Consider the following 12,638-nt stretch of genomic DNA (forward strand, 5'->3'; position numbering starts at 1 on the left):
TCATGGGTAACTTTGAGAGGTCTTCCTTTAGTGAAAAGGAAGTAACAGCACATGCGATGAAAACAATAAACAATCAGAAGAGACACCTGAAATGTGAACGAACTGAGGAATCTCATGATAAAATTCAAACCAACGAGAAGAAGCACCCATGGGTGGGCAAAGAAAGTGGTCGTTCAGATGGTAACTACTACTGGTCAAGTTGCTCAGAATGTGGTATAAATGACAACCAAAAATTCTTTCGTTATGTAAATGTAGTTGACAAAGTAGGGGCAGTGGTTGAGAGGACTAACTTCAATTTTCAAAAACATTCTACTGTAGGTAAAAGGTTATCAAATACTATTGTCTGCTACATAGAAAATGTCAGAGAAGGAAGGACCAGTGATCATGGCAAATTATTTTACTAAATAATAATAAATAAGTCACTGTCACCCATACCTTAGGTACAACCACTACTGTGAGCAGCCAACCATCAAGATCATGTAAGATTTCCACGAGAAAAAGGACTAGCTAAGCTGAAGACTCAGATGCGTTTTTTTTAAAGCAATAATGTCTTTTCTTTTTTTCGCTTTTTGGGCACACGGCCAACCCGGGTTCGATTCCTCCGCCCCTCTCGGAGAGCCCTGCAAACTACCTAGAGTATTCAGCCCGCATGGCAAAGCCTGGCAAGCTACAGAGACGTATTCGATATGCCAAACACAGTAACAACAAGTCTCACAATAGAGACGTTACTGGTGCCCACTCGAGCAAATTGATGAACAACAGGAGGACAGTGCTACAGTGCAGTGCTTTTTTGGGTCACACCCAGCGATGCTCAGGGGTTACTTCTGGTTCTGCACTCAGGAATCACTCCTGGCAGTGCTCAGGGGACCAAATGGGATGCCAGAGATCGAACCCCAGTCGTTGACGAGCAAGGCAAACACCCTACCTGCTGTGCTATCACTCCAGTCACCAATATTGTATTTCTAAAGTATGCTCCTTGTTTAGCATACCTTAGCTTATCCATATGCTACTACACATTGAATAGGCTACAGTAAATATGGAACTTTTATATTTATAGGAAGACCAATGAAATTTGTGCGATTCGCTTTACTGCAATATTGTGGAGGTCTGGAAGGAAACTTTCAATATCTCCCCAGTGGCCTATAGCTGCAACAGAGTCCATATGCCGCACTATCTTTACTATCTGGCTTTTTACAGAAAAAAAATACAGACACCTACTCTAAAGAAAAATTCTGCCAGACTAGAGCAATAACTTGGCTTATAAAACAGAATTCTTTCTAGAAAAGAGTAAAACCTAAAATTGAAATACAAACCTTCACATCTCAGAACAGTATTTACTACTACAGAAGTAGACAAGAAGGTAGACTGATCAGGCTAAGCTGACTTGGTCCATAGGAAATCCCAACACTGGAAAGGCCTTTATGATACATACTTCACATTGGTGTTGGTACAGATGATGTACTCAATTTCATCTGAATAAGGGTTCTGGAAAGTAAAGGAGCTGGTTCTCATCCAGAGCCATTCTCGATTCTTGGAACGAAATCGGAACATGACAGACAGCACTTGGCCTTTCAACTTCACCACCTGAAAAAGTTTCCATACTATTAGTGAAACCCAGAAAATATTTCCTTTAGAAAAAAAAAAACTGCATTTCAACAATCCTAAAATCCTTGTGCTATGTCCTTAGAGCAATAACTTGCTCTAAGTTTTGTTAGTCCTACTAACAAAATGAGTGAAAACTAAGTGAGTAGATAAGGAGGAGGTATATTTATCACATGGTTCTTCCCAGAGCTCCAAGCTATCATACCACTCTAGTCAAATAGGAGTAATGATTATTTCCCTTGAAAAATCCCTCCAATGTATGCTGGTCATCTTCACAATACAAATTATACTTAAATTCTATTTCATGAAGTTTGCATGTTGCTCCTCAGTCCTAACTACCCCCAAACCTACAAATTTGTTTTCACAGCATTCACAAAAAATTCTAGGTTGGCTTCAGTCTTGTTGATTTTGTGTTTTAGATTTATTTATTTATTTATTTATGGCTTTTTGAGTCATACCCCAGCGATGTTCAGGGGATACTCCTGGCTCTGCACTCAGGAATGATTTCTGGTGGTGTTTGGGAGACCATATGGGTGGCTGGGGATGGAACCAGGGTTGGCTGCATGCAAGGCAGTACAGAATGCAAGTACAGCCCTACAAACTGCTCTGGCCCCTATTTGGCCTTGTGAAAGAAAGTAAGTTTAGATTATTTTAGTTTCTAATCTAATAAAACTGAAAACAAACTTTGATTCTCCCTCCCTAGTAATTAAAAGTTAGTGTCCAGGATGTGGCTCAGTGGTAGAGAGCGTTCCTTGCAAGTACAAGGTCCTGGTTTTGAATCCCAGCACTGCAAACTGACTAAAAATATTAGCAGCTAATATTTACAGTTATTACGTAGCTCACATAGATTATGTGCATATTTTTGGTTGGGGAGGAGACCAGCTTGATCACAGTGCTGGTGCTCGGGGCTACTCTCCCAGAAGTGGTCTGGGGACCAGGTGCTGCCAGGGATAAAACCCAGGCCCTCCATGTGCAAACACGCACGCCACTCACTGAGCGACATCCCTCTGATCCTACGTGCTTTATCTTTAAGAACATCAGCAGAGGGCCATGGGTGAGGCTCAGAAGCAACGAACATGCTCTGAATCCATGAAACTTGGATTTGATACCCAGCACAACACATACACACATACAAACAAAAAATACAACATATATTTAACATTACCCAAAGGAAATCAGACGTAAATATCTGCATGGAAACAAAAGTAGTCTTAACTTAAATACTCACCTGTGCCTACAGTATACTATATAAAGTAAGTATTATTACATTTATTCGTTAAACCAAGTACTGGATTTGAAAACCTGCTTATTGCTGTGTACATCTATTCCAATGAGATAGAAGCCCAGGGTCTCAAAATACCTAAACTTACATTGTCTTAGAGATTGCCGCCCACAGAGCCCACTGGCTGCCGATAGAGCTACTTATCGGCCATGATCCCAGAGACTCAGAAACAAAGCTCGGAACCCAGCGGCTTTTGGCAGAAATCCCTCCAGATTTAATTATTAAAACTTCATCATATGTTATTTATAATCAGCAATAGAAAACAAATTGTCTACGGTTGCCTTTTCGGCAGATCTGAGTGTTGGGGTAAAATCCCAAATAATAATGGTGGGTCTGGTGTCAAACTATTGAATGTGATCAAAGTAGAGAGAGAGTAACGTGGAAATCATCTGCCCCACAGGTAGGGGTAGGGTGTGGGATGGGAGAGATACTGGGGTTTTTGGTGGTGGAAAATGTGCACTGGTGAAGGGTCGGGTGTTTCATCATCGTATGACTGAGACTTAAACCGAAAACTCTGTAACTGCTCTCACGGTGTTTCAATTAAAAAAAAAAAAAACTGTCTTATAGGAGAAACAACAACATTAATTTTTTTAGTGTTTTTGTGGTGCCAGAGCTCAAACCCAAGGACACACATGAAAGGCATTTTCTCTGTCACTGAGCCACACCCCTCACCTGATAACATCATGGGGTTTTGGGTTTTTTAATTGTTTTCTGGGCCGCATCTGGAGGTGCTCAGGGCTTACTCTTGGCTCTGCACTTTAGAATCACACCTGGTCAGCTCAGGGAACCATGAAAGGACCCAGGGTTCTAACCCAGGTAAGCCACATGCAAGGCAAACATTCTACCCATTGTAGAGTGACCCCAACATTTAAGTATCTTTAAGCCAGCAGGAAGGTGATAACTAATGCTGACATTACAATCTGATATAATTATAGCAGAAAATGAGATGCCACTTAGCAAGAATAAGGGACTGGGGAAATAGCTCAGTGGCACAGCACTTACCTTATATGTGTGAAGACCTGGGTTCAGTACCCACAGCCCCCTTTAGCAATAAACAATAATAAACTGTATCTTTGAAATACAAACAGGAAAGCATTATATGTATGAAACACCACTACAGCAGTGGGAAGGAATTAAAGGAAAAATAACCTTTATTGAAAATAATTAAATTTATGGACAGAAAAGGAAAATAAAAATTTAAAATATAAATCCATTTATTCTTAAAAGATACCAAAACATGGGGGCTGGAGCGACAGCACAACGGGTAGGGCGTTTGCCTTGCACGCGGCCGACCCGGGTTCGATTCCCAAGCCTCCCATATGGTCTCCCAAGCACCGCCAGGAGTAACTCCTGAGTGCATGAGCCAGGAGTAACCCCTGTGCATTGCCGGGTGTGACCCAAAAAGAAAAAAAAATCAAAACCTAGAAATCAACAACTAAAATTAAGAAGTGAGATCATACATTAAGATGCAACCATACTCGTATACTTGGAAATCTTAGCAACATGGGCACAGTGGATAAAGAAGGCACCTTGAGCACAATCTGAACCTGGGTCTACCTGGATTTCCATATGGTCTGCAAAACCCTTCCAGGAGCAGAGAACCAGGAATAAGCCTTGAAATCAACCGGGTGTGATCTCGAAATTCCAAACCAAACCAAATTAAACCCAAAACTCTTAGCAACAAACTGATGTCAAAACACCATCTTTGTATCTGGCTCAGGGGCAACGTGCATGCCTTGGAGGGATGAGACCTGGGTCTCACCTCTGCCTGGCACCACATAAAAAGAACCTTTGTAGTTATGAAGTATATATATGAGCCATACAATTTATTTAGGTATAAACTGTGCAGAAGTATTCAAATAAAACACTGTTGACCATAGCATCAGAGTAGCAGATTTCAAATACAGGACATAATATCTTCTGAGCAGTTTCAATGCTTTAAGAAGTCAGAATACTTTTTCTGAGCATACATTCACACATGCACGATGATCACCCTGTGAGCGATAGATGAGTGGATAAACTGGTAATGCTAAGACTTAAGAAGAAAAACTTTTCACTGATTTCTTGTGAAAGAAATACTATGCAATTCAAATCTTTTTTTTAATAATCATTCCAATATTCAAGCACTGTTATTTATACTCACTTGTATAAGAGGATTAAAGAAAAAAATGAACTACAGCTTAAAGCTAAGTCTGTGATGACACAGGAAAATCGCAATAAAGAATCACCTAACAATTAGAAGGTAAGTCTCAATTATCTGTAAGAGAACTCTGTTAAAGGAGCCAAGAAAATGGCTAAGGGTTCATATGCATGCTCTGAGCCCCAGAACCGATCCCTGGTTCCAAGTAGTCTCCAAATAAGGATGAAAACCAACAAGAACAAAAAGATGTGGTCAACAAACAAAAAAAAAAGTGGGGGTAGAACTCTGTGAAGTGGCTAGGGAATGAAGCTTAGCAGAAGATACATGCCTGCACACACAGGAGCTCTGGTGCCCCAGTCCCCCACCCCCACCCCAAGAAAAGGAAGGTGGAAGAGAATTCCATTCAGAGGGGCCAGAGCTCTAGTACAGTAGGTAGCATGCTTGCCTTGAATGCTGTCAAGGCAAACGCAGGTTTGATCAAACCCAGGTTTGATCCCCAGCAATCCATAAGGTCCCCCAAGCCGCACTGGCAGTAATTCCTGAGTGCAGAGCTAGGGATAAAGTCCTGAGCACTGCTGGACGTGGTCCGAAACAAAAACCAAAAAAAGAACTCCATTTTAATGGCCTTTCTTATGATTCTACTCTATCTTTCTATATTACTATTTATTCTGTCTATCCTAATTGTTGCACTTTTCAGTATTTTTTTGGGGGGAGGGGAGCCTATTGATATCAGGAGTCTCCAGGGCTACGGCTGACAGTGCTTGAAGGCCGTGTGATTCAAGATCAAACTAGAGCCTCGTGCACGCCAGGTATGTGCCCTAGTCCTTTATCTCCCCAGGCCCTCAGATACAGCTACTTACGTATCAGAGGACTCAAACAGTGAATGGACTAAGCCAAACAAAATTATCTTTGACATTAGAAAAAGCAGGAAAAGAGAAGGAGGAAGGGGAAGGGGGAGGAGAGAGAAATATTTTGAACATTACTCATAACTTCCAGTACCATTTTTTTTTCTGCACCTGAAAAATTCAGTGCTACAGAGGCTGGCATGATGGTACAGCGAGTAGGGCATGTGTCTTACATGCATCCGATCCAGGTCCATATGTATTTCCCTGAGTACTGAGTAAGCCCTGAAAGCTGAGCCAGAAATAAGTCCTGAGCACTACCAGTGTGGACAAAATACCAAAAATAAAAATATTTTTAAAAACTAAGTGCCACAGAATTAAGTGCTAAAGAACATAAAATTGTAATGACTGCCACAATGACACATTAATGACACATTAATCACATTAATCAGTGGTCAATTTTTATGGCATTATGCCAGGTAAAAATATACTTCAGACACAAACCAAGAAAGAAAGTTACCTGTTGGAAGCTGTCTCTTAGAAGCTGCTGGTCTTCAGGGTGACAAAATTCTACAATGTTTTTTCCTAAGAGTTCCTAGAGAGAAAAAGAATGTCAACACTTATGATTATCTAACTCTCCTGGGCCATCAGCGGAGTATTTGGATTTTATTTATCCCAGAACTATAACTGAATATGGGCACGGAGGGGAACAACCAAAAGTAAATTGTATTATACCTCTAGAGCAAGAACGGGAAACCTCTTTCGGCCAGGGCTATCTGGAGACTTATAACATCAATTATGGGTTCCGGGGTTGTGGGCAGCCAATGAGAAGCACATGTTTCTCCTATCCTGTACCAGGCCCAGATCACAGGATTTCATGGGCTAAGAACATTCCCCATCCCAGGATCTACAGACTTTTTCTTAACAAAACACTGTACATTTATCTTGACTGCACTTTTTATAGATCAGAGGTATAATTTACATAATTCACTCAATTTAAACATACAATATGATGACCTATAATACATGTGCAATCATTACTGAATCAAATTTTAAACCATGTCTATTGTCCTTTAAAATTCCCTTGCACCCATTTTGCTGTCAATCCCTGCCCCCAACCCCTAGTCAACCACTGATCCGCTCTCTTGCTTCTTCAGTTTTGCCTTTTCTAGAGGTAAATATATAAATGGAATCATAAAGTATACAGTCATTTGGACCTGGCTTCTTACATATGCAATACATTATTTTTTTACCTTTTTTGAGGGGGTTAGGGGTGTCCCACCCCAGCAGAGGCAGGGGCTCACTCCTGGCTCTGCACTCAGGGAACACTTCTGGTGGGGCTCAGGAGACCATACGGGGTGTAAGGCTCGAGCTGCAGCTGGCCACACACAAGGTAAACTCCCTACCTCTGTACTCTCTTTCTGGCCCCCTTATGGTTTTAACATGGATATACATAACAGCTTCTGTATCAATTTAACAGTTAACAGACATTTAGATTGTTTCTACTTTTTGGCTATATAAATAGAGCAAATATAGCTATAAACATCTATACAGAATTTTTTGTGGAACATGGTTTTTCTTAGATAAACAGCTATAAGCAGAATGCTAGATTGAGAAATATATTTAGCTTTTTAGAAAACTGCCAAACCATTTTCCCCATAGTGGCGCAATCATTTTACACATCTGTCAATAATGTATGACAGTTCCAGTTTCTGTCACATTCTCCTCAGCACTTTTTGATTAGTCATTTTGATGAGAATTTTTATATCATCATCATCCATATTCATATAAATAAAACACATATTCACCCTGAGTCCAACCAGTTCTACACTATTCTACCCGAATATTCTACCATATTTTCCAAGATGGGATGATAACCTTGATAAAGAGCCGGGCTTTTACATAATCGAACCATCGCGACAAATGCAAGGGAGCGAGATCTGACTGCCGGCACCGCCAGAGGCCCAGCTCCTCACCTGCGGCTGGTAGCCGACAGTAGCCACACAGCGGTGATCCACAAAAGTGAAAATCCCCTCAATGTTATGTCGAGAGATAAACTCTGTTGGTTGGCAAACATTATTCATGTCTGTACAGTTGGGAGAACTAGTTACCTGCAAGTAAAGAGATAAAAATTAGATCCACTAAAAGCAAACTTTTTTTTGAAAGCAACTTTTTTAGAGACTTTTAAGTGTTCACTTCTTCTCCAGAAAGGAAAAAACAACAGTCACAATCAGAAAGGACATGAGGTCGAGCTATACTGCCACACAGAACTCTAGAAACTTTCTGAAGAAAAAGCTAAAGAAATCACTCAATCCATAACCCACCTACTTCCTCTGTTTAAGTGATGTTCCTTATTCAAATTGGAAAACTGTAGTTCTAAGAAACATTTCTGGTTTTTCTTTGGGGGAGGGTGTTGGTGCGCAGGGTGGGAGGGTGGAATGCTACCCCTAATGAGAGGCATCAGACACGGGGCCTGCTGGATGCAAGTCAGTGCTCCGATCCTCACTGGCCCTAAGAAATGTCCATTCTCATAAAAAATCAAATTAATTATACTTTTCTATTGTTCATTACCAAAAAAACAAAATAAAATGATCTCTATTTTCTCAGAGCAAAAGAAATTAACTGGGCAGAGAAAATTCTGCATTGTAGAACCAAAACTATGAATGATGCAGGGAAAAGAGCTCCCTTCCGAATATAAAGTAACAAAATATGAGATTAATACCCAAGAATAGCTGAGATCAGCACCAGGAGGATTACTCCATAGCTTAGAGGCCAGCCGGGTATCCTAGAGGAAAGGGCAGTTCAGATAGAGAAGGGAGCACCAAATAAAGGATGTTTGGAGGATCCTCCCAGGAGGGGAGATGCATGTCGAAAGTAGACTATGGACTGAACATGTTTGCCACTCAAAGCCTCTTTTGCAGACCACAACACCCAAAAGGAGAGAGAGAACACAGGGGATTGCCCTGCCACAGAGGCAGGGGGGGATGGGGGGATGGGGGTGGGAGGAATATTATCCATGGTGGTGGAAAATGGGCACTGGTGGAGGGATGGGTTTCTGATCATTGTATAATCGAAACCCAAGCACAAAAAATTGTAAATCTACAACTGTACCTCATGGTGTTTCACTAATAATAATTAAAAAAAAAACCACATCAAAGTATATTTAGCATATTTGGGATTGCATTTATTAAAGCATCCATTAAACAAGGAAAAAAAAAGAGCTCCCTTCCCTCATCACAGATCTCTTTCAAATCAGAGAAGCAACATCAACAGTGACTGCCACTCTCCCCCAAATATAGTTTTAGACATAGCTTCATTTATGTTCAGAGTGAAAGAAAAGTACCACCGAAGAGTCCTATAGATTTATTTTAACTGAAAGGGATCATATCTGAAAAATTGTACTTGCCTGCAATCTACCAATGGCCACGAGGCAAAACTTGCTACCTTGGCCAGCCTCTGGGTCATCATCTGGAAGGGAGACACCTTGAGGAGGGTGGGTGAAGATAAAAGTTTAACAAACTCAAATGCCTTTAAGAGTCAGAGAGGTAAAGATTTAATACGCATGTAGGGAGGAAGAGGCTAGGAATCAAATGATGCGTGACAGGAATAAAAAGGAAACAACAACATTGAATTTTATATGCCACTACTGTTGCCACAACCAAGCAGTGCTCAGGCAGCTCAGTGGGCGGGGACTGGACCCAGGTTTCCTGAACAAAGTGTGCTCCGCACTCAGTCTTGTTGAGATCTTGCTCCAGCCCAGCCCAGCCCAGCCAAGCAGAGTTTTAGGAATTCTGTGCAGACCCATTCACATATTTTTATCCATGTTAATAGACTGCAGAGTGTAGATTTCACCCAAAGCATTCTACAACAACCCTGGCCAGGGCTAGAAAGACAGCACAAGGGTTAAAGGACTTGCTGTGCTCGCGGCTAACCCTGGTTTGATCGCCATATGTGGTCCACCAAGCAGAGTCAGGAATAGTCCCTGAGCATCACTGGCTGAGGCCCAAAAACCAAAACCAAACGCACAAAACACACGAAACAGTGCCGGCCAAATCAAACACACATGAAGGCAGTAATTCATTCTGCGACCAAATCACAGGCAGAGAACAGATGTCTTGCCCAATCTGTTACTTTTAAGTTTTCAAATTAAAAACTTTTTTTTTTTGGGCCATTGGACCATACTTGTTGGTGCTCAGGGACACATGCAGCTCCAGCATCAGCCCCAGGCCTCAGCATGTAAGTGCTCGAGCCCACTAAGCCCCCCGGCACCCAAACTATTACTTTTTAATAAGCCAAAAACTAAGTTAAATATACACCAATATTTATGTTTTTCAATTGAGAGAAATTAGTGTTTCAATGCAAAGGAAAGCTAGATTTTCTCTAGTTTTGTTTATCTTTTTACCCAGAAATTCATTAGTAGCTACACATAAGTGTAAAAGACAATCTATAACTCAAATATATGGCCTAAACAGTGCAACAAACTAAAAAGGTCAAATGACATTAAAAATCTTTATTAATCACATTTACTACCAGTTTCCAGTACTTTTCTTACAACAAATCTGATTTTCACTACATATGTAATATACTATTTCCAAACTACACATAAGAAAAGATTTTTTGTTACACAACTTCCCTTAATTTAAGCCTCTAGTTCTGGGGCCCAGTTTGTGACAGTTACACACAGCAGTGCCCTGGTATGTCTTTACAGTCATTTCTTGCACAAGCTGCTCCAAGGAGACTTTGGAAACAGCCCTTTGCAGAGGACACTCTTATCTGTTCTCATGCTATCCCTAATCTTAGGCTCCAAACAGGATGTGGGGTGCCTCTGGAGGTCTCAGGGCACAGTGACCAGTATCCACTTTAGCTAAGTCATCACGTCCATCTGCATCAAACTGCAAATGAATGGGTACGTGGGTGATGAAGCTCTCTATTGGGCCAAGTTTCAAGTCCCCCAGCTGCAAGAAGAGCTGCATCTCAGGGGGAATGGCCTTACCAAGTTCAACGCAGATGAGCCTGAAGACTCAGTGTCTGGAAAGAGGCCATCCCACATGCCGGTGATATAGATAAATAGATCCCTAGTCATGGACGTCTGAACCAACAGGGGGCCCTGCAATTCCTGAGTTACCCCCTGAGTACCTGCTTCCCAACCCCCTTCCCTACACCCTCGAGACCATACATACAATTACTAAATAACAGTGTCAGAAAACCCAAGGTTTTTCTAATCCAAAATCTAATCTCTTATCAAAAGGCACTACTTGTCTTCTGTTCTCTCACTCTGTATCTCCCTATAATCCCTAATTCCCCAATCATACATATCCAGCAGATAAATAAAAGTTGGAAATTCTGACAAGCCTCTGTATTTGTTTTTTCTCCACCCCTCCCAGCCTAGTAAGCCAATTTAAAAGGGTGTAGAGGTTAGAGCACCACTGTGGGTAGGGCGTTGCCTTATAGGCTCCCGACCTGGGTTCAATCCCCAGCATCCCCTAGGGTCCCCTGAGCACCTTCAGGAATGATTCCTGAGAGCAGAAATAACTCCTGAGCATCATCGGGTGTGACCTAAAATGCCAAAAAAGAAAAAAAAAGGGGGGGGGATCCTTGTACTCCAACCACATCTTTCACATTCCTTTGATATAAAGCTAACCTACTCACTCTTTGATTTAAACCCTTTGCAGAGAGTATCCCTGGAGAATAGCGAATTCCAGGCCAAGGCAACCTGAAAAACATTCATATAAATACTGGTTCTAGGGGCTGGAGTGGGTAGGGCATTTGCCTTGTATGCGACCGACCTGGGTTCGATACCCAGCATCCCATATGGTCCCCTGAGCACTGCCAGGGGTAATTCCTGAGTGCAGAGCCAGGAGTGACCCCTTTGCATCACCGGGTGTGACCCAAAAAGGAAAAAAAAAAACCCACTGGTCCCAAAAGCCATTCAAGGTTCTTTCCACGCTCTGGAGAATGTTCTTTCAGACTCGTGTTCTCTCTTCAGTGCATTACTCTTCCTTTTTCTCACCACTCACCACTCTCCTCCCCTTCCTCAGAACTATAAAATCTTTTACCAAAAAAAAAAGAAGAAGAAAAAAGAAAAGAAATTCCTACGATCAAGACACTTCCTGATTGATTCTTCTCAAACTTACTCCTACCTTAGATGCACTTCCCAGATGAGTGAAATCTGAGGTGAACTAGAGCAGAATTTGATGTCGCCTATTTCAATGCACACAAATACTTGGGGTTAGGTATTTAGTAAGTATTATTTACTATGATTTTACAACTTATAAGCTCTTTTGTGACATAATCACTGTGGAGTCCGTTTCAAGTTTGAATACTCCATGTCCCCACATGCTATATACAAGCTGTATATTTCTGTCTATTTCTACCCATTTCTTACTATTCATACTAAACACACCTAAATATACCCGATAGCAAATAAATCTTTGCTAACTTTTTAAACCTCTAAAGACCCGGAGAATAAAGGCACCAAAGAAGAAATCAATGGTTCTTCAACTTTCTTACCTGCTGGCGGCCAGGCCTTGATGTAGCCTGTGCAGTGGACCACCACAAAATGAGGCTCCCCCTCCTTCACAGAGCCAAGCCCATTCCTACAAGAAGAACAGGTGTGAGGAGAAAACCCTAACCTGCTAGAGGACAAGGACAATGCCACCTGATTAAACTCGGGTACTGGGATGTTTAGAAACACATTTACTAGGTCTTCAGCTTTCCCCACCCACAAGAGATCACCATGATTTTGACACTTACCCAAGTAAAGCAACTGATA

The 12,638-nt window shown here is 41.5% G+C and overlaps 1 protein-coding gene across 7 annotated transcripts in view; it reads right to left on the reverse strand.

Annotated features, from left to right (window-relative positions):
- Positions 1 to 12,638, reverse strand: part of ARNT (aryl hydrocarbon receptor nuclear translocator) — an 85,466-nt gene that overhangs the window by 10,605 nt on the left and 62,223 nt on the right. For 6 of the 7 annotated variants that reach the window (XM_056132202.1, XM_056130236.1, XM_056129640.1 and 3 more), the window contains 5 exons: positions 12,377 to 12,462; positions 9,273 to 9,349; positions 7,843 to 7,977; positions 6,387 to 6,461; positions 1,433 to 1,584 (listed from right to left, as the gene is read on the reverse strand). In XM_056132202.1, coding sequence (XP_055988177.1) covers positions 1,433 to 1,584; positions 6,387 to 6,461; positions 7,843 to 7,977; positions 9,273 to 9,349; positions 12,377 to 12,462 — 525 coding nt within the window. The remainder of the gene's footprint in view (positions 1 to 1,432; positions 1,585 to 6,386; positions 6,462 to 7,842; positions 7,978 to 9,272; positions 9,350 to 12,376; positions 12,463 to 12,638) is intronic. The other variant, XM_056131464.1, reaches the window with a different exon arrangement.

This window comes from Sorex fumeus, unplaced genomic scaffold (genome assembly GCF_029834395.1).
Source record: "Sorex fumeus unplaced genomic scaffold, SorFum_2.1 ptg000001l, whole genome shotgun sequence".
NCBI lineage: Eukaryota > Metazoa > Chordata > Mammalia > Eulipotyphla > Soricidae > Sorex > Sorex fumeus.